This window comes from Delphinapterus leucas, chromosome 2, assembly GCF_059928025.1.
Source record: "Delphinapterus leucas isolate spDelLeu-1000000601 "Yukka" chromosome 2, BTC_Dleu_Yukka2, whole genome shotgun sequence".
NCBI classification, from domain to species: Eukaryota; Metazoa; Chordata; class Mammalia; order Artiodactyla; family Monodontidae; genus Delphinapterus; species Delphinapterus leucas.
The window spans coordinates 15,683,584-15,707,551 of NC_143130.1; the positions used below are offsets into that span (position 1 = coordinate 15,683,584).

The 23,968-nt window shown below is 36.8% G+C and overlaps 1 protein-coding gene across 1 annotated transcript in view; it reads right to left on the reverse strand.

The window, feature by feature from the left end:
• The window catches only part of MALRD1 (MAM and LDL receptor class A domain containing 1), a 587,465-nt gene that overhangs the window by 441,046 nt on the left and 122,451 nt on the right, over window positions 1-23,968 (reverse strand). Inside the window, exon 16 of the mRNA XM_089906459.1 lies at window positions 842-994. Within this exon, the coding sequence (XP_089762585.1) occupies window positions 842-994 (153 nt within the window). The remainder of the gene's footprint in view (window positions 1-841; window positions 995-23,968) is intronic.

Sequence of the window (23,968 nt, forward strand, 5' to 3'; positions counted from 1 at the left end):
AGACATCTATCTGTAAACCCTACACTGAAGACTATACAACAATTAAAAATCAATAAAAGTGACTCTTAGTCAAATTTACTCTTATAAATATTAAACTATTATCTAGAGTTAGGTCAAAATTATGCCAAAAACAACTGGTAATTTCAGTTAACTCAGCCAAAAATATATCTATATTCTATCTCCAAAACCCATAAAGGAGTGGTTCTATGTTGACGACATAAGTATTATCGACAATATTCAACTATCCTCCTATTTGTTGTAGTAACTAACACAGAACTTTATTGCTTCTCTTTCTCTTTTCAGACCCGAGCAAAGGTAAACTGAACTACAGATCTTCCTTGACTTAAGATGAAGTTACGTCTGATAAACCCATCATAAATTGAAAATATCAAAGTCCAAAATGCATTTAATACACCTGACCTACTGAACATCACAGCTTAGCCGAGCCTACCTTAACCAAGCTCAGAAAACTTACATTAGCCCACAGTTGGGCAAAATCATCTCAGAGCCTATTTTATACTAAAGTGTTGAATATCTCATGTAATTTATTGAATGCTGTACTGAAAGTGAAAAACAGAACGGTTGCCAGTGTATCAACTGTCCACCATGGTGACTGCATGGCTGACTGGGAGCAGTGGTCCTGCCTCTGCCCAGCATCAGGAGAGAGTATCGCAAGTAATATTGCTAGCCCGGAGAAAGGTCAAAATTCAAAATGTGAAGCACAGTTTCTACTGAACACGCATCTCCTTTCACACCATCATAAAGTTGACAAATCATTAGGTCAAACCACCGTAAGCTGGGGAAAGTCTGTAGGTACAGAGACACTGTGCATGCTTCTTACCTTGAGATGTGTTGTGAGTGTGATCCCAAGGTGGAGCCTGTTGCTCAAAATCAGCAGAGAGGTTACTTCTAGAGCTCCAGGTCCAGTCAAAATCGTCCTTACTGGCTGCTTCAAACCAACCACAGCTATTTGCTTCAAAGTCACATTCAGAAACTGAAGAACAAAAACGGAGCTTTTAGGTTGGCTCTCCAAGGTGATCACACACTTTAAGAAGGGTAGACAACCCTTCTACCCTTGGAAATCACCTTGTTACTCTTCCCTAAGTACATTAAAGCCACACTCGATGAAAAAAAGGATCCTATCTGATCCTCCCTAAAACTCAGAATTGTGCTTTTCGTAATGGAAATTGATAAGGCAAAATTATCAATTTAAGAATATTTTCCAAATATTCTTTCTAATAAACAGCAGCATTCAGCCATATTGTTTATAGAATTGCCAAGGTCTGACTAATTTATTTTGACACTCATGTTAGTTTCTCTGCTGCTATTACATCATCTGGAAGACTTCATTGTTCCTACAGAGTATTTTACACTAAACCATGAAAAGCTACTTCTAAAAATTTAATGTCTGAAAAATTCAGATCCATTATATTTAATATGAATGTTCACCTCTAATTTTTGTAGAGCTTACTATTTCCCAAAACATTGAATACATCACCTAATTGGCAGAAGGCAGAATAATTTGACCTATTTTTCAAGTAAATATGAAGAGAAATAGTTAAGTTACACAAAGACATTCTGGAGGAGGAAAAGAAGAAAAGAGAGAGAAAGGGAAAGAATGGGAAGTTATAATAATAGCAGTGTCAAATTATAGCTAATATGTGGTGAATACCTAATGTAATAGACCCTGTACTGAAGGCTTTATATAAATCTAGCTTTTACAATAGCTCTTGGGAGAAGGTATTATTATTGCTGCTTTACAGAGGAAGAAAAGAAGGTTTAGGGAAGTTTTTAACTTAACCAAGGTCATATAGTTAGAAAGTTGTAGAGACTGATTGAAATCCAAATATTCTAACCCCTAGTCTAATATTCTTTCTGCAACTGTTGACAATAACTTTTAATTGTCATTAGATTGGAAAAGGGATAAACCAGAAAGGCATAATCTGAATTTGCTTACTGTGGATATTCAGGTGTCACTACAGACTCCAGTGCAAAATAAGATTTGCCCCCATTGATGATTACTACACTGGGACCCTTGGCCATTGGATATTTTTATCCAAGGATATAGTGATAAACTATATAGATCTTCCCTTAAAAAAATAACTTAGGAAGTAAACAATAAATTTAGAAGATAAAAGTATAAAGTAAATCACTCAGTGAGATTAAAAAATGTTAAATTGTAAAGGCATTTTTACCTAATGATAAATCATGCTTAATTTTGAAAATGCTTCCTTCCACATGGGGAGGAATGTGAGTTGAGTAGTAACATCATAAACACTATTGATTTTTTTTTAAGTTTCTAGGAAATATGTGATCTCAGAAAATATTTGTTTTCTATCAGGTCTCCTGGTCCAAAATATGGCCAGCAGAATACTTTCAAATTTTACCAAAAGTCAATGAGAATGTATGAATACATTTTAAAATAAATACTTTAAGAATGCTGCATCAACTTTAATAAGCAAGAGATAACTATATTTCAATAGAGACAAATAGAAATCAGCAAAATGGAGAGACTACTGCTATACCTAGAATAAAGATTTCTCAAGTTTAGAAATCTGTGGTGAAGCAAAATTAAATGCTACTCAAAAGTGAAAAACAATAATAAGTTAGGAATAAATGCTAAGAATATTTAACTCTTTGTATTTTCAACAGCCATCTCTATAAATATAAATAACCCATAAATATATATAGATTCCAGTATGTAGATGCTATTTCAATCCCAGGGAAAGCAAATGCTTTTGATTCCTATTTCAGACAATCCAAAAAAATAGGATCCAGGAGTTTTTGTTATGCAAATAGAGAAAGAAAACAAGTTATTGCTGCTATATATCTGTCCCACATAGATCCCTGGAAAGGGAAACGTGTCATCTGCTATCTCGGGAGATACTGCTGTGGAAATAAACGAATATTCAAAGAGTAGTAAAATTTAAGAAACTATTGCAGCGATTCTGTAGTTCTCTTAGATAAGGCTCTTCAAAGTGATTTTTAAGAGATGATTATGCTGTTAAAATTCAAATGTGCCTTTCTAGTATACTTTGTTCCTATGTATTTAGATTTCTATACACATTTAAAACCTCACCTTGATTAATCAGAGATGTAATAATCAGATGAAATTAACCTTCTTGTTAGCCAGGAATCAAATATACACCTCATTAGAACAGTTTTTGGAAAAATACGTAATCTTTTACTTAGAAATACAATATCCTGGGTAAGTTTTAATAACTGAGGTTGAAGGATTCTTCGCTGTTTTCTAGAGCAACATTATGGACTTCCTCAATTATCATCATCACCATCAGAATCGACATTTTGCAATAACAACTGCAGTTACCATTTATTCGAGGTTTACTGCGTACCAAGCTTTGTGCTAGGGGCCGTTACATTCAAAACAGGTTGTCTACTGACACAGAATTTCCAAAAATTTTGCTTGTCTATTCTATGGCTATGGATAGAAAGGCTAGTAACTCTAGCAGCTTTTAATTTTTTGAGTAAAATTACCCTGTGGCTTCTACTAGTTACGTCAGTATTATTATAGTCTCTGTCCCTGGGGAAAGCGTGCTAGCGGGTATTTGGTAGACTAACAAATAGATCCATCACCCTACACTATCCCTGTCATTTTTAGAGCTTTTCACTGAGGGAAAAGAAGATGAATTTCTGTAAGAGCCAAGAAAACTTGTGTGGGGGGAAACAACAGAATCAGATGCTGTCTCATTTCAGAGTCACTGTTTTACAACTTCTTTGATGGTTTGGGATGATTCCTACCGAGGTTCATGTGTAAGGAATAAACATGAAGTATACAAAGGTGAAATCTGGCTGACAATTTGGGCCTCACATAAAGACTTAAAAATGTATAGAAGAGTACTTATTGGTATTCACCCAAAGGAGTTGAAAACTTATGTCCATACAAAACTCTGCACACGGATGTTTAGAGCCGCCTTATTCACAATTGACAAAACTTAGAAGCAACAAAGATGTCCTTCTGTTGGTGAACGGATGAATAAACTGTGGTACATCCAGACAGTGAAATATTATCCAGTGTTAAAAAGAAGTGAGCTATCAAGCCATGAAAAGACATGGAGCAACCTTAAATGCATATTACTAAGTGGCCAATCTAAAAAGGCTACATACTGTATGATTCCAACTATTTGAAATTATGGAAAACACAAAGCTATAAAGATAATAAAAAAGTCAGTGGTTGCCAGCATCTGAGGGTGACGGGAAGGAGGAAGAGTTGGAGCAAAAAGGATTTTTTATGTGAAAAGACTCTATATGATGCCATAATGGTAGCTGTCATTATACATTTGTCCAAACCTATAGAAAGTACAACACCAAGGGTGAACCCTAACGTAAACAACTGACTTTGAGTGATTATGATGTATCAGTGTAGGTTTGTCAATTGTAAACAAACGTCCCAGGCTGGTGGGAGATGTTGATAATGGAGGAGGCTATGGATGCCTGGGGGTGTGGGGTATATGAGAAAACTTGGTGCATTTTTCTCAATTTTTCTATGAACCTGAAACTACTCTTTAAAAAGTCTTAATAGTTAACTACTAATTAATATAAGTGCTCTAAAGAAAACACAAAACTTATAGGACGAAGTATGTCCTGACACATCATGTGGTTGAACTTCAAACTCCCTCTGGTCTTAGCCACACCGGCAAAAGATGCCCAAGTTTAGGGGGGAAAAAAATGGCTAAACGGGCTTCCCTGGTGGCGCAGTGGTTGCGAGTCCACCTGCCGATGCAGGGGACACGGGTTCGTGCCCCGGTCCGGGGAGATCCCACGTGCCGCGGAGCTGCTGGGCCCGTGAGCCGTGGCCGCTGAGCCTGCGCGTCCGGAGCCTGTGCTCCGCAACGGGAGAGGCCACAACCATGAGATGCCCGCGTACCGCAAAAAAAAAAAAAAAAAAAAAGGCTAAACATACAGGTGGTAATTGTAAAAAGTTAGAAAACTGGAGCCTACCACTGTGGATTACAGAGAACAGCAAAGGCACAAACGCAGTGTGGAAGACATGCATTCAATACGTATGTTATCTTACTTATTCCTCCTGAAATATACATACGAATATTGTCCCCATTTTAGAGCTGGGAAACATAAGGCTGAAAGAAGAGTAACATATAATTTCTCAGGGCTCATTATTGCTGACACAATTCCTTCCCAGACCTTTGATGTCAAAGCCTGTGCTCTTAAAAAAATTATACTGTTTCTAGTAGTTTAAAAAGTAATAATAATTATATCTAACAATTTTTGGACAATTCTTATATGTCAGGCACGTACTATGTGTTTTTAATGCAAGATCATATAAAATCTAAACATGCATACCCACAGGATATGCTCTGGAAGCAGATTCTAAACTATATAAAAGTCCACTAGATTGGCTCTCCCTGTTTATTTTAAGCTTTTTTTCTTCTCTAGCCTTTTGACCTTCCTAAAAGTTCCATGAAGGACAAAAGTTAATTGAGTATTCCAGTATGTTGGCTTCAGTTCACTGAGGTTGTACTTTGTTTGATTAAGCAGAGGTTACTACAAACATCAAATGCATTAAAACTATATATCCTATTTTAAAACATGTTCTCTACTAATTATATTGCTTTGAGCTTCAGGCTTTTCCATTCATTCAAATGGTCATATGTTTGGAAATACGATAAGGTTGAAGTAACTGAACTCTAGACTTCATCAATAGTTAATATTCATTAGCTATTTAAAACATATAATACTAAGGGAATATTTGCAAAAGCAACATGAAATTTAAAAAGTCTATAAAAATAAATAGCAATAATGAGATACTTTAAAGAATACTAAAACATAAATAACTAAATAACATTTGGCATTCAAAACTACTGCATTTGAAATAAGAATGATTAATTACATCATTCTACATTATGATTTTCAGGGTCTCCTGTGATCTGACCAATGAAGACACTGTTGGAAGACAGTTCCCCATAGGTCTCTCATATTTCTGCATGTGTTATAAGCTGAGTCATTAACTGTCTATTTGTTCCAAACATCTTTTCAAGGATGTTTAAACAGCAAATAATCATGAAGAATAGAGATAGTGATTCTGTCTACCAGAGGGCAAGTTCTTATCCAATATAATATAATAAAGATAATGTTTCCCTCTAAAGCAAAGGTCAGACATTTTGTTTGAATCCCACTATAAAAGATTTGGATTCCAGAAGCTCAGGCTTTCTTAACTGTAACGCCAACCCACTTTATATGAACATCCACCTGGGCCCTCTGTGTTGCCCTGGGACTCAGAAAGCAAGAGGAAACAAGGCAAACATGATGCTTATTATGCTGTTTGTTATACTCTTAGTGATAAAGTCCTTTGTCTCTGACCCAGGAGTCTCATCCCTCCTGACATCGATAAAACTGTGGCAGATAACTTGTTAGCTTATAACTAGGGTAAAGTTTCAGACCCTTCACAGTTGTCAACACAAACTACATTAAACTTTATATGTATAGTACCCACCATTAAGAAGCTTAAAATCTAGTATGGGAAATTTATAAGCAAATAGGCAATTGTAATAGCATAATAACTACCATGTACTCATTCATTCATTCTTCATTCATCTGATAAACATTTATTGAGTACATGCTATATGTTTGGCACAGGTACAGAGCCTAAGAACACAGCAGTGAAAAAAAGCAGTGGGGCGGGGGGGGGGGAGCGGAAGAAACCAGAAAAAAAAATCTGTCCTCATGGAGATAAAATCAGAGAGGTTACTTTAATTTTTTGGCTTTAATTTTGAGGCAGATTGAAGAGAAATTGATATGTTTTAAGGAGAGAAGTGACAAAATCTGACTTAACCTGATCACGGTGGCTGTTGTATTCAGAGAAGACAGAGTGGGTCGGGTGGGCAAGAAAAGAAGCAGGAAGATAGTACAAAAATCCAGATCTGATAATGGTCTGGGCCAGAGTGGTTGCAATGAAAATAAGGATGAGTGAGGCATTCTGGATGTATTTTTTATTTGCGGTACGCAGGCCTCTCACTGTTGTGGCTTCTCCCGTTGCGGAGCACAGGCTCTGGACGCGCAGGCTCAGTGGTCATGGCTCACGGGCGCAGCCGCTCCGCGGCACGTGGGATCTTCCCGGACCGGGGCACGAACCCGTGTCCCCTGCATCGGCAGGCGGACTCTCAACCACTGCGCCACCAGGGAAGCCCTGGATGTATTTTGAAGGTAGACATGATAGGATTAACTGACATCAGATATGGAATGTGAGAAAGAGAAATGAATCAATATGATCTCAAAGTCTTTGACCTGAAACAATGGAGGTACCATTTTATGAAGTGGAGAAGACTGTGAATAAGCAGGTTTGTGGGGGAAGTAGAGGAAGAGGAAATACTATAGTTTCGGAAATACTAGAGTTGAGATTCCTATTAGGTATTCAAGAGATCATGTCAAGTAGAGAGCTGGATATACAAGTCTGGAGTTCAGATCAGAAGCGTGGTTCCTGGTGTCATGGAATCCAAGGCAAGTAAGTGTTTTAAGGAAGCGGGTCATATTATCCCTGTCAAGTGCTGTTGACGGGTCAGATGAACAATGAGAATAGACCACTGAATCTAGATCACTGCTAACTTTGATGAGAGCAGTTTATTTTGAATAGTGACAGCAAGGCCCCGATTGGTAAAAAGAAATCAGAAAAGTTGAAGACAGTAAAATACAATTAATTCTTTTGAGGTTTATACTTTGTAAAGGGGCAAAAATGATGTGATAGCTGAGGAGGAAGTGGGATCAAGAGAAGATTTTAAAATGTGAGAAATAAAAATATGTTTTTATGCTGATAGAAAAGATCTGGTAGACAGGGAAAATCGCTGGAGCAAAGTTGTTGAACAGGCAAACAGAGATGGATTCTACTTACAAGAGAAAGAGCTGACCATTAGAAGGAGCATGCTATTCAGGGTAAAGGAGAAAAGAGTTTAAGGTGGGTAGAAGGGATACTGGAGCTCATGAAAGTCCTTTTCCGGGTGTTCCTATTTTCTCAGTGAAATAGGTTGTAAAAGCATCAGCTCAAGCTAGGGAAAGGGAAGTAAGACAGATGTTGGAGAAGACAGGAGAAAAATGTTATTCATTGAGAAGAGGGGGAGGGGGCAGAGGGAATGGAGTGGGGAAACATAATGTGATCCCTAGGGAGTATGAGATTCCATCTAGGGTTGTGAACGTCTATTTAAAGTGAGAACAGATAACACTGTTTTGTTTTCTTCTCCAGCCACATTCCGCTATGCAGATTCTGGCTCTGAGAGGGTTGAAAGCCACATTTAAACAATTTGTGCTTTAGTGACTATGATATACCAGAAGACACCAAGGCAGTTAAAGGTCAGTGTATGGCAGTCATTACAAGATTAGACCACGGAGTTTAAACTGCGTAAGAAAGGAAGTGAGTACATGAGGGGATGAAGGATATAACTGCTTTACCTGGAGGGCTTTTTCTTTCGTTTCAGTTTAAACTGTTGTACTTTATTTTCTTTCCTGTGGCCTCACCTCCTTTGTGTCTAAGTGCTTGACAATGTATATAACAAAAAGTAAAATAATTTGGGGTCTAAGATGTTATCATCCTTCGGTAAGATTTATGTTTGTTTCTGCAGGCACATAGAGTAAATAATACTTGAGGATTACATCAAACTAACTTCAGGGATTGAGAGTATTTGGGGCTGGGTTTGAGATCCTGTGAGGAACAATAACTTCTGGCTCACACAGACCTCTTGGATTCAGACTTTTAGGTATTACAGATAAAATTCTGTGGAGTATACCAATCCATATTTATACTAAGCCTGGACTCCAATTTCCAAAGTGCTATAAAATTTCCAAAGTGCTATACTCAGATTCTCAACTATTTGTTCCATGTTGGCATATGAAAGTGTTGTTAAATACCAGGTTCAGATATCAAGGTCATTATTCTTACTTGGTCACTTAATTTGTCCCTTCCTTTTTTACATCTTCAATGAATTCAAGTAGATTTTTAGAAATCATTTTGTTTAGATTTTCTAGTTGTTCTCAGAGGGTGTCCCGAATTACTCAATCCACCATAACTGGAAATAGAAGTTCTAGCATTTTTAATTTCCATTTTTAAAAATAATACTTTAGAACAAATTTTATATAATAATAGTATATACAGTAGTCCTGCCTTATCCATGGGGGATATGTTCCAAGACCCCCAGTGGTTGCCTGAAACCAGCAGAGAGTACCAAACCCTACGTATATTTACTATGTTTTGTGCTACACATACATACCGAAGATAAAGTTTATCAGTCAGGCACAGTAAGAATAATAACTATATAGAAGAATTATAACAATATACTGTAATAAAGTTATGTGAATATGGTCTCTCTCTCTCTCAACATATCTTACTGTACAAATTTAATGCCTTTCCATCAAGCACTTATCATGCATTGTGGCCATGACTTTTGTAGTTTGAGATGCAACAGTAAACTAGAACTAATTTTTTTACTTCTTCACAGTTTCACACATAGAAGATTCATTCTTATTGTAGATCTTAGCATATCTGCATACACTTTTTTTCTTTCCTTATTAAGTCAAGAACTTTCACCTTTTCACTTAAAGGAAACAATTTACAGCTTCTCTTTGGCATAATCCAGATTGCCAGAAGTACTACTCTTGTGTTTGGGGCCATCATTAAGTCAAATGAGAGTTAGTTGAACAAAAGCACTGTAATACCATGACAGTTGACCAGGTAACTGAGATGATACTAAGTGACTAAAGGGTGGAATACAGTGAACAAACGGGTGATTCACGTCCATGGCAGGACAGTGGGAGATTTCATCATGCTGTTCAGAACAGTGTGTAATTCAAAACTTATGAATTGTTTATTTCTGGAATTATCCATTTAATAATTTCAGACTGCAGTTGACCACAGGTAACTGAAACCACAGAAAGTGAAAATGCTGATAAAGGGGGACTACCGTATTAAAATATGTGTAGAGTAATTATGGGTGCATAATGCTCTGGTAGAATTATATAATATTGTGGAATGGGGAAAAGTTATTTCTCCCGATGTCAAATTGTTTATTATGAAATAAAGAAAATATATATGTGTGTCTAGATGTGTACCGAAGGTGTAAATTAATCTATATGTGATACACAAATACATAATACAAAATATTCATTTAGTAACTTTCCACTCTACTTTGTGTATATTACGTTAATAGTTAATAAATTTTTGTATTTATATAGATTCTAAAATATTTTATTAACAGGTGTTATAATGGGTTCTCTATATCCAAAATAGTAATTACTATTAAATACATTCATAAGATATTAGGTCAAAATGGATACATAGTCGAACTTAGTTATAAATGGTCTTTCATTTTTGTTTGGGAAAGGAAAAGAGTGAAAAAAGTTGGAAGAGCCAAAGAAAGCTAAATTTGAGCAATTTAGGATTCTTTTAAAGTCAGTGAATTAATGTCAATATGTTTTGCAATTTGAGGTCTCTCCCGAAGCTAGAGCTCCAAGAGGTACTAATTCATTTATCCATGAGGTTGAGAAATCCTTAAAAATGCACTCAGTCCCACAATGAACTCTAAAAGGCCAATAGTATTCCACCACATAATAAAAATTATAATTTTAACAAGGAAACGGGATGTAGGAATAAAATACCTTACAAGATAAGCATACAAAATCAAGGAATAACAAGGCATCATTAAGAAATGATACAGATAGGAAAATATTAATAAAACTGGACTTGACTTGCATCTTAAAAATGGAAAAAATAATAATATAAGTGACTCAGAAGTGACTGAAGAACAGGATATCTTGGGTAATGAAAGGTCCCTATGAATTTTCATGAAATAACCCGAGCTTATTAACTCCACAGATAATTGGGCTCTTCCCAAAAAGTACAAAACATTTGAAATCATTAGGTTAGTCAGAGGAAAGAAATATATTAACTACACAAAGAAGATATGAATAAAAATCTAATGGGATAGAAAAAAAAAACCATTTAAAAAATTCATTAATTTCTGCCTATCTTAGGCAAAGAACAGTAAGACCTTTTACAAACCGTATTTTCTGTTCATTTATATTACTGCAGTATACATTTAAGGTGATTATTATCTCAAAAATTGTTCCTAGAAAGTTCAGGTTAGGGAGATGAACGCAATGAGTTTATTACATGCCTGTGCCATGGTTTGTTCTTGTTCTGTGGTAGCAGGCACAAAACAAGAGGTTACTGGACATTTTTCCACGTAAATGTGATGAAGCAGAATCTCTGCTCTTATTCAGCAAAAGGTAGGGAGTTCTCTTTGCTTATATTTCTGAACCGGGAAGGCCTTGTGATATTCTTGAATTATTACTTAAGGCAGAGCTATTCTAACACATGGTTATCCTAATCTAAGATTCGGTTAACCTTGTTCAAGTTTTAAAGAGAGTTAAGAATAAGAGAATGAGGTGGAGTCAAGACGGCACACTAGGACGACACAGAATTCACGTCTCCTCACAACTAGGGCATCAACCAGGCACCGGTGGGGGACCACGGACACCTAAGGGGATGGGAGGAACCCCCAGTGACCAGCTGTGGGATCTTGGTTCCCAGGCTGGAGGTAAGGCCCAAGCTCCTGAGGTGGGAACTCCGAGTCCAAATTGCTGGACTAACAGAGAACCTCAGACCCCAAGGAATATCAATAGGAGTGAGGCCTCCCAGAGGTCTTCATCTCAGCACAAAGACCCAGCTCTATCCAACCGTCTGCAAACTCCACTGCTGTACATCGCAGGCCAAACAACCAGTAAGACAGGAATACAGACCACCCATCAAAAAAATAAAAAATGAAATGACAAAAAAAATTGTTACAGATGAAGAAGCAAGGTAAAAACCTACAAGACCAAATAAGTGAAGATGAAATAGGCAACCTACTTGAAAAAGAATTCACAATAATGAGGGTAAAGATGATCCACAATCTTGGAAACAGAATGGAGAAAATATAAGAAATATTTAAAAAGAATCTAGAAGAACTAAAGAACAAACAAACAGTGATGAACGATACAATTACTGAAATTAAAAATACTCTAGAAGGAATCAGTAACAGAATAACTGAGGCAGAAGAAGGGATAAGTGAGCTGGAAGACAAAAAGGTGGAAATAACTGCCAAGGAGCAGAATAAAGAAAAAAGAATGAAAAGAACTGAGGACAGTCTCAGTGATTTCTAGGACAACATTAAACACACCAACATTCGAATCATAGGGGTCCCAGAAGAAGAAGACAAAAAGAAAGGGTCTGAGAAAATATTTGAAGAGATTATAGTCGAAAACTTCCCTAACATGAGAAAGGAAATAATCAATCAAATCCAGAAAGCACAGAGAGTACCACACAGGATAAACCCAAGGAGAAGCATGCTGAGACACATATTAATCAAACTATCAAAAATTAAATACAAAGAAAAAATATTAAAAGCGGCATGGGAAAAGCAACAAATAACATACAAGGGAATCCCCATAAGGTTAACAGCTGATCTTTCAGCAGAAAATCTGCAAGCCAGAAGGGAGTGGCAGGACATATTTAAAGTGATGAAAAGGAAAAACCTACAACCAAGACTGCTCTTACCCAGCAAGGATATCATTCAGATTCAAAGGAAAAATTAAAATCTTTAGAGACAAGCAAAAGCTAAGATAATTCAGCACCACCAGCTTTACAACAAATGCTAAAGGAATTTTTCTAGGCAGGAAACACAAGAGAAGGAAAAGACCTACAAACACAAAACAATTAAGAAAATGGTCACAGGAACATACATATCAATAATTACCTTAAATGTAAAAGGATTAAATGCTCCAACCAAAAGACATAGACTGGTCGAATAGATACAAAAACAAGACCCATATATATGCTGTCTACAAGAGACCCACTTCAGACCTAGGGGCGCATACAGACTCAAAGTGAGGGGATGGAAAAAGATATTCCATGCAAATGGAAATCAAAAGAAAGCTGGAGTAGCAATTCTCATATCAGACAAAATAGACTTTACAAGAGACGAAGGATACTACATAATGATCAAGGGATCAATCCAAGAAGAAGGTATAACAATTGTAAATATTTATGTACCCCACATAAGAGCACCTCAATACATAAGACAAACGCTAACAGCCATAAAAGAGGAAATCGACAATAACAGAGATATAGTAGGGGACTTTAACACCACACTTTCACCAATGGACAGATCATCCAAAATGAAAATAAATAAGGAAACATAAGCTTTAAATGATACATTAAACAAGGTGGACTTAATCAATAATTATAGGACATTCCATCCAAAAACAACAGAATACACTTTCTTCTCAAGTGCACACGGAACATTCTCCAGGATAGACCATATCTAGGGTCACAAAATAAGCCTTGGTAAATTTAAGAAAATTGAAATGGTATCAAGTATCTTTTCCGACCACAACGCTATAAGACTAGATATCAATTACAGGAAAAACTCTGTAAAAAATAAAAACACATGGAGGCTAAACAATATGCTACCAAATAACCAAGAGATCACTGAAGAAATCAAAGAGGAAATCAAAAAATACCTAGAAACAAGTGACAATGAAAACACGATGGCCCAAGATCTATGGGATGCAGCCAAAGCAGTTCTAAGAGGGAAGTTTAATGCAATATAATCCTACCTCAAGTAAAAAGAAAAATCTCAAGTAAACAACCTAACCTTACACTTAAAGCAATTAGAGAAAGAAGAACCAAAGAAACGCAAAGTTAGCAGAAGGAAAGAAATCATAAAGATCAGATCAGAAATAAATGAAAAAGAAACGAAGGGAATGATAACAAAGATCAATAAAACTAAAAGCTGGTTCTTTGAGAAGATAAACAAAATTGATAAACCATTAGCCAGACTCATAGAGACAAAAAGGGAGAAGACTCAAATCAATAGAATTAGAAATAAAAAAGAAGTAACAACTGACACTGCAGAAATACAAACGATCATGAGACATTACTACAAGCAACTATATGCCAATAAAACAGACAACCTGGAAGAAATGGACAAATTCTTAGAAATGCACAACCTTCTGAGACTGAACCGGGAAGAAACAGAAAATATAAACAGACCAATCACAAGCAGTAAAATTGAAACTGTGATTAAAAATCTTCCAACAAACAAAAGTCCAGGACCAGATGGCTTTACAGGCAAATTCTATCAAACATTTAGAGAAGAGCTAACACCTATCCTTCTCAAACTCTTCCAAAATATAGCAGAGGGAGGAACTCTCCCAAAACTCATTCTACAAGGCCACCATCACCCTGATACCAAAACAAGACAAAGATGTCACAAAAAAAGAAAACTACAGGCTATTATCTCTGATGAACATAGATGCAAAATCCTCAACAAAATATTAGTAAACAGAATCCAAGAGCACATTAAAAGGATCCCAGGAATGCAAGGATTCTTCAATATACTCAAATCAATCAATGTGATACACCAAATTAACAAATTGAAGGATAAAAGCCATATGATTATCTCAATACATGCAGAAAAAGCTTTTGACAAAATTCAACACCGATTTATGATAAAAACTCTCCAGAAAGTAGGCACAGAGGGAACCTACCTCAACATAATAAAGGCTATATATGACAAACCCACAGCTAACATCATTCTCAACAGTGAAAAACTGAAACCATTTCCTCTAAGATCAGGAATAAGACAAGGTTGCCCACCCTCATCACTATTATTCAACATAGTTTTGGAAGTTTTAGCCACAGCGATCAGAGAAGAAAAAGAAATAAAAGGAATCCAAGTCAGAAAAGAAGGAAAACTGTCATTGTTTGCAGATGACATGATACTATACGTAGAGAATCCTAAGGATGCTACCAGAAAACTACTAGAGCTAATCAATGAATCTGGTAGAGTAGCAGGATACAAAATTAATGCACAGAAATCTCTTGCATTCGTATACACTAATGATGAAAAATCTGAAAGAGAAATTAATAAATGCTCCCATTTACTACTGCAACAAAAAGAATAAAATACCTAGGAATAAGCCTACCTAAGGAGACAAAAGGCCAGTATGCAGAAAACTACAAGACACTGATGAAAGAAATTAAAGATATACAAACAGATGAGAGATATTCCATGTTCTTGGATTGGAAGAATCAACATTGTGAAAATGACTATACTACCCAAAGGAATCTACAGAATCAATGCAATCCCTATCAAACTAACAATGGCATTTTTCACAGAACTAGAACAAAAGACTGCACAATTTGTATGGAAACACAAAAGACCCCGAATAGCCAAAACAATCTTGAGAAAGAGAAATGGAGCTGGAGGAATCAGTCTCCTGGACTTCAGACTATACTATAAAGCTACAGTAATCAACACAGTATGGTACTGGCACAAAAACAGAAATATAGATCAATGGAACAGGATAGAAAGCCCAGAGAGAAACCCACTCACCTATGGTCACCTTATCTTTGATAAAGGAGGCAACAATATACAATGGAGAAAAGACAGCCTCTTCAATAAGTGGTGCTGGGAGAACTGGACAGCTACATGTAAAAGAATGAAACTAGAACGCTTCCTAACACCATACACAACAGTAAACTCAAAATGGATTAAAGACCTAAATTAAGGTCAGGCACTATAAAAATATTAGAGGAAAAAATAGACAGAACACTCTATGACATAAATCACAGCAAGATCCTTTTTGAGCCACCTCCTAGAGAAATGGAAATAAAACCAAAAATAAACAAATGGGAACTAATGAAACTTAAAACCTTTTGCACAGCAAAGGAAACCATAAACAAGATGAAAAGACAACCCAGAGAATGGGAGAAAATATTTGCAAACGAAGCAACTGACAAAGGATTAATCTTCAAAATATATAAGCAGCTCATTCAGCTCAATATCAAAATACAAACAACCCAGTCCAAAAATGGACAGAAGATCTAAACAGACATTTCTCCAAAGAAGACATACGGATTACCAACAAACACATGAAAAGATGTTCAACATCATTAATCATTAGAGAAATGTAAATCAAAACTACAATGAGGGATCACCTCACACCGGTCAGAATGGCCATCATCAAAAAATCTACAAACAATAAATGCTGGAGAGGGTGTGGAGAAAAGGGAACCCTCTTGTACTGTTGGTGGAAATGTAAATTGACACAGCCACTATGGAGAACAGTATGAAGGCCCCTTAAAAATCTAAAAATTGAACTACCATATGACCCAGCAATCCCACTACTGGGCATATACCCTGAGCAAATATAATTCAAAAAGAGCCATGTACAACAATGTTCATTGCAGCACTAATCACAATAGCCAGGACATGGAAGCAACCTAAGTGCCCATTGACAGATGAATGGATAAAGAAGTGTGGTACATATATACAATGGAGTATTACTCAGCCATAAAAACAAACAAAATTGAGTTATTTGTAGTGAGGTGGATGGACCTAGAGTCTGTCATACAGAGTGAAGGAAGTCAGAAATTGAAAAGCAAATACTGTATGCTAACACATATATATGGAATCTAAAAGAAAAGAATGGTTCAGATGAACCTAGGGGCAGGAAAGGAATAAAGACACAGATATAGAGAATGGACTTGAGGACACGGGGACGGGGAAGGGTAAACTGGGATGAAGTAAGAGAGTAGCATTGACATATATATACTACCAAAAAATAGCTAGCTAGTGGGAAGCAGCTGCATGGCACAGGGAGATCAGCTCGGTGCTTTGTGACCACTTAGAGGGGTGGGATAAGGAGGGTGGGAGGGAGACGCAAGAGGGAGGGGATATGAGGATATACGTATGCATATATCTCATCCACTTTGTTATACAGCAGAAACTAACACAGCACTGTAAAGCAATTATACTCCAATAAAGATATTTTTTTAAAAAGATACATGCACCTCAATGTTCACAGCAGCATTATTTACAGTTGCCAAGACATGAAAACAACCTAAGTGTCCATCAACAGATGAATGAAGTTGTGGTGTATATATAGTATGTTTGTGGTTTGTGTGTGTGTGTGTGTGTATATATACACACACACACACAATTGAATATTACTCAGCCATAAAAAAGAACAAAATTTTGCCATTTGCAGCAACATGTATGGACTTTGAGGCCTTTATGCTAAGTGAAATAAGTCACACAGAGGAAGACAAATAATGTAGCATATCACTTATCTGTGGAATCTAAAAAATACAGCAAACTAGTGAAGACAACAAAAAAGAAACTGACTCACAGATATAGAGAATGAAGTAGTGGCTACTGGTGGGGAGAGGGAAGGGGGAGGGGCAGTATAGGGATGGGGGAGTGGGAGGTACTAACTGTTGGGTGTAAGATAGTCTTAAGGATGTATTGTACAACATGGGGAATATAGCCAATACTTGTAATAAATATAAATGGAAAGTAACCTTTTAAAAGTGCATAAAAATAAAAAATTTAAAACCTTTAAAAATTATATAAACATAAAGAATTTATTTTAAATAAGTAAATAAACAAAACTGTGTAAAAAAAAGAATAAGAGAATGTTTTTCATAATTGACTAAAAATTCCAGTAGTAAACTAAAATTCAAAAGGAAACATGCACATTAAAAATACCCATAGACACAATAATCTAAAGATGGTAATAATATTAAAATTTTTAAAATAATGTCATCTCAAAACTTTCTTCTCTTACTAAAATGGTTTTCTTGAAGAATATTAATGGCTCAGATACCAGCAGTATGAATAGCGGCTTCTAAAATGTATGTATATGATTAGCTGAAAACAGGTGATGAGAAAAATTTGAAGTTTGCTTTTTCTTTTAAACTGAAAACTAAACACAGAGAATATTCTCTTTATAATGGAACTCAAAGTGGTCTTTTGAGCACGAAAGATGTTTTCAGTTGTAAAATGGTGTTCCAGAAATCTGCTCTGTGTATGTATTGTCATGGATAGATATAGCATGAGCTTTAGAAGCAGATAAGCCAAGATGGAATTTTATCTTCCCTATTTACTAGATTTGTGATTTTAGTTGTTAATCTCTCTGAACTTCAATTTCCTCATATGTAAAGTGACAACAGCACCAACCTCAGATAAAATACAATGATATATGACAGCATCCAGTGTACTCTCACAATATGTAAGTCCAAAAATGGTAGACGTGATTATTAGTTTTCAAATATGGGCAATAAGAGAGGCCATCTCTTTACTAAATCCTCAAGTTAAAAAGACTGAGTATTTGGAGAAAATCACACTGGTGGATGGCGTGTTGGTGCTGAGGAAGAAGGGATGATTTGTAAGAAATCTTAGAAGCCAAGCTCATGTAATTGCTTAGGGAAGTAGTGAATTGAGGCAGGAAGAAATGTAGACATAGGTAGAATCACTCAGGGAGAGGTAGAATGAGTCTAGAAGAGAGTTCCTGATCCCTTGACCTCTACTCAATAATCTTGTCGAGTACTGAAGTCATAGCAACCCTTTTAAAATCACTGAGAATCTGGCCATTCTGTGGCTCTCCTAGGCCTTCTGTTTGCTACCGTAATAATTTCCTGCTTCACGTTTTCTTCTTTACTCAGTTCCCAACCATACTCTTCTCAGCTCCCAACTAGTAAGTCCTCTGTGTTTCACAGGACAACATTCACACCAGGTTCTTACACTATCACTTTGTACGGTAATTTTAATTTCAATTATCCTTCTCTTATATATCTCCTTGATGAAGTAGACTCCCCATTACTTCATGCTAAATCCAATCTAGTCCAAGGCGGGGAATCTAGTAAGGATTAAAACAATGTCAGCTGAACAATAAAGCAAATAAAACAACCGTATGTTAATGGTCCACATCGCAGTCACTTATAGTTTCTTATTTTCTTTCTAGCCACACGATCTTCCATGCTTGGTGGTTACCCAGAAATTTGAGAACATAAATCCAGACGCTATCATAATAATTACTGACTGAATATCAACTACATTCCAGGCCTGAAAATAGGGCCTGGGAATAAAGGGAACTATAAGTCATGCCCCTCTCCCCTACTGGTTTGCAGTCTGGCAGGTCGTAGCATTATTTCCATTTAACGTTTTCCAACTTGATTCTTCATTTCTCTAACAAAATCTTGATTATCCTACTTCTGTCTTACCTAGTCCATCTTGTAAGTCTGATAACAATCCATTACATGTTACCAGAGCACTAACACTCTTCTTATAAATATAAGCACAGTAATGATTATTAAGTTCATTGATTCATTAATGAAATTTCACAATTCAAACATAATTATGCGTGTCCCTTAGAGATTCTGATGAGCCTGACTTAACATATATTTATTTCTAAATATAACTCAAAGAAATTAAATTTAGGTTCTTGAGAATTCTTTAAAAAATTAATACAGGTAACTGTACAGTTTTCCCCTGTCTTTTTGAAATATTTACAATAGCCGATTGACTCCTCTTTCCTTAAGGACTCTAGAGATAGAAGATCCAAATTAGGACTTATGAACCCAGTGACAACAAAAATATTTTCTTTTTCATTATCAGAGTTTTGCTACTACTCAGCGGTATCTATTCATCATTATTCCTACAGTTTCCAAAATAAAATTTCCACAATTATCACCACCACATCTCCCCATCTTCTACGATCTGTCTCCATAGATTCCAGCTTCTTCCTGTTACCCTAGATGAAGTGTCCAGGCTCTTGGCCAAGGCCATTCTCCACTTGTGCACTAGATTCCATCTTCTCTTGTTTATTCAATAGCATCTCTCCAGAAACACACCCCCGCCTTCTGCATCACACATTGTCCCTCTTCTACTGTATTTTCTCCATAAGCCTTTATAAACTTGTCATTAAGCTCTCTTGACCCCATTTCATATAACAGCTACCACCTCATTTCTCAATCTTCCTTTAAAAAGTCTTAGAATGAGGTTATCAAATATCCTTTCCTCCAATTTTCTACTGAGCTCCCTCCAATCAGGCTTTTCACCCATCTTATCAAGGTGCACAATTACCTCATACTGTTATATCCGAAGTCAATTCTCAGTTCTCATTTTCTATCAGCAATATTTGACAGTTAACCATGTTTTCCACCTTCTTAAAACATTGTATACTTGGCTTCCAAGACAGTAGATACTCGAAGTTTTCCTCCTTCTTCTCTAGTTGCTCCTTCTCTATCTTCTCAGCTGGTTTTTCCTTTTACTCTGACTTCTAGATCTTTAGCTCTTTTATCTTCACTAGTTTAAGAAACTCTTCTAGCTCAGGCTTTAAATGCCATCTATATGTCGATGTCTTACCAGCTGTAATCTATCCTGAACCTCTCCTTTGAACTCTAGACTCATATACCTAACTCTCTATTAGACAGCTTCACCTGGATATCTAATTGGCATCTCAAACATGTTCTAGATTTCCTGGGTCAGAAATGGCAACACCACTCTTCCAGGTTCTACAGGCAAAGACCTTGGAGTCCTCTTTAACTCCACTCTTCCTTCCTTCCCCCATATACAATTAACAAATCCTTTTACTTCTACCTACTTTCAAAATACATCCAGAATCTGCCTACTGCCTCCACTGCTTCACCCTGATTCAATTTACCATGATTTCTTCCCTCAGTTTTTAGAATATTCTAACTGGTCTCCCTGCTTCCAACCTTGCTCCTGATGGCCATCAGATGGCGGCTTGCCTGGCACTTTCAGTTAGACCTTGGTGTTGCTAGAATCTGGAAATGACAGGAGGGCTACATTGCTCTTCTGCTGAGCAAAAAGATTTTCACATACCACGAACCAAAGACGTTCTGTAGACTGAGAAAAAAGAAGATAAAAAGAGGACCACTCTGTAACATGTCTGAGTACAGGAAGAGTACTGTGCAAATTCAAACATTGCTCAAGTATCCCACTCACCTGGCTGACATGAGTGACTGCTGCATCCTCACCAATTACCATGTTTGTTCTATTTCTCTCACCTCCCAAATAAAATTTATTTAGATACGCAATCACAGAATTATCCTGTTTCTTGAAAATACCCAATCCAGAGGGAATTCCTTGAACCCTCCCACAAATTACACAACACAAGCCTAAACCCAATAACAAGTTCCCCCTAACACTCTTGCTGAGATGCCCCACAGGTCTCCGTGGTAAGCCATTTTCCTTGTTCAGCAAGTATCAATAAACACAACTTTGTTAGGCGTTTTACTGGTGTTCTTTGATTGATGGGCAATAATACCCTCCTGTCTGTTCTCAATATAGAAAGTATAGTGATTCTGTTAAGTCAGATCCCATAAGTCCTCTCTTCAAAGTGCCACAGTGGTTCCCTCTCACTCATTTAAAGCCAGTGTCCTTACACTGACCTGTAAGGTCTTAGCTGAATGGTACTCAAACTTAGTTGTATGTTAAAAATCACATGGGGAGCTTTAAAATTATTAATGCCTGGGTTCCACCTACAGTGCTTGCAATGTAACTGGCCATGGCAATTACAGCTTTAGAAGCTCTCCAGGTACTTCTCAAATGTCGCCAAGGTTGAGAACCACAGCTCTAGATGGTTTGCTTATCTCTCCGACCTCATGTCCTATTACTTTTTTCTTATAATCACTCTCCCCCAGCCACACAGATCATTTGCTATTGCTCAGACTCACCAGGTTCCCTCCTATCTCAATCCCTTAGTTATTTCTTTCTGCCTGAAAAACTTTTCCCTGAGATATTCTCCAGGCTTATTTCCCTTACCTTCTTAAGTCTGCTTTAAATCACCTTGTCCTTGAGAGCTACTATGAAAACCCTATTTAAAATTGCCAGGTCCCTCCCTCTATTATTAATTTATTGCCTTCACATTGCTTTATTTTTTTTTTATAACATATATCCCCTTCCAAAATACTATGCACTTTACTCATTTATCATAGTGTCAGTGTCTACCTTACAAGGAAGCAAGCTCCAAGAGGAGAGGGATGTCTGTCAGTTTTACTTACCGTGGGATCCATATGCCTGGAATATAGTAGGCACTCAAAACACACTTGTTAAAAGCATTAGTGACCTTCCTTTTTCCAAAACTAAATTTTTTCTTATTTTCCCCCCAATTCTTGATCTTATTACAGAGTTAGACTACTTAGTTGGTACCCCAATACAAGCCTACTTATCGCCCATCACTCCTAATTTTTTTTCACTAGGTTTCTCTTTTGGCATAGTTCCCTAATTGTGTGTTCCTCTTTAAGTTCTACTTGATCTTTTATTTTTCTTAATTATATTTGTATTTAATTGCCTCTCGAAGGAGAAGCAATTAAATATCATACTTCATCTGGAATGGAAAACTTCAAGTGGTGTCACCATTTCCAGGGTTTTAGTTGAAAATATTGGCTTAGTCAGCTCTCCCTCCCTGGTAAACTTCATCCAATATCAAAGCTTCAAACACTTTATTATGTCAATAAAAAGAATCCAATATTATTTCTGCAACTCACTCCCCCCTTGTTAGTGCCAGAACTGTCCAAACTACGGACAATAATGATCTCCTCCCTCAACCCTACTTCCCCCTCTCACTCTATATTCTGTGACTCCAGATAAAAACTGGTAAGTATTACGTAAAATACCCCTTTTCCCTTTCTTCCAAAATTCAATCAAGTGTTTTTTTTTGTTTTTTTTTTTTTTTCAGTACGCGGGCCTCTCACTGCTGTGGCCTCTCCCATTGCGGAGCACAGGCTCCAGACGCGCAGGCTCAGCGGCCGTGGCTCACAGGCCCAGCCGCTCCGCGGCATGTGGGATCTTCCCGTACCGGGGCACAAACCCGTGTCCCCTGCATCGGCAGGCGGACTCTCAACCACTGCGCCACCAGGGAAGCCCCAATCAAGTGTTTCTTTATTCTACCTCATAAATTTTTATTATGACATATCTCTACATGTCAGTTCAGTCTATGATAATCTCTCATATTTACTCTTAAATTCTTCCAGCTGAAACCATTATTTCCATACTCTCCCCTTCAATTTATGCTACACACTACCACCAGAGTATAAAAATTTAAAGGCCTTAAAAACTCAAACTTGATCTTGCAACTGCTTAAAAATCCTTACATTGTTTCCCTATTATTTAGTATAATTCCCAAGAATCTCTGTGCTTCTCCTGCCCTTATGCTCAAGCTACCTTTATTACTTCAGTTTCTTTAATAAATCAAAACTACTTTCCTCCTCACACATTTTAATGCCTTGTCACAGCCTAGTTTTTCTGTTTGGAATCTACTATTCACTTTCACCTAGCTATTCAAGTTCTTTCTATTACTTCCCTTTAAAAGTTAATGCAACCCACATAAATATAGTTGATTGAGCTTGACAAAGGAGAAGATAACACAATGAAGAAAAACAGTCTTTTCAACAAATGATGCTGGAACTGGATATCCATATGCAAAAATAATAAATCTAGACACAGACCTTACACCCTTCACAAAAATTAACTTAAAATGGATCTCAGTCCTAAATATAAAATGTGAAACTATAAAACTCCTAGAAGATAACATAGGAGAAAACCTAAATGACCTTGGGTATGGTGATGACTTTTTAAGATACAACACCAAAGCATAATCCATGAAATAAATAATAAGTAGGACTTCATTAAAATTAAAATTTTCTACTCTGCAAAAGACAATGTCAACATACAGTATTTGTCTTTCTCTGTCTGACTTATAAGTCACAGGGATGTAATGTACAGCATAGGGAATATATAACTTTGGTGCATAATCTATACAAATATAGAATCACTATGTTGTACACCTGAAACTAATGTAGTACTGTAAGTCAAATATACTTCAATTAAAAATTAAAAAGACAATGTCAAGAAAAGAATGAGGGGGCTTCCCTGGTGGCGCAGTGGTTGAGAGTCTGCCTGCCGATGCAGGGGACAAGGGTTCATGCCCCGGTCCAGGAAGATCCCACATGCCGCGGAGCGGCTGGGCCTGTGAGCCATGGCCACTGAGCCTGCGTGTCCGGAGCCTGTGCTCCACAACAAGAGAGACCACAACAGTGAGAGGCCCGCGTACCACAAAAAAAAAAAAAAAGAAAAGAAAAGAATGAGAAGACAAAACA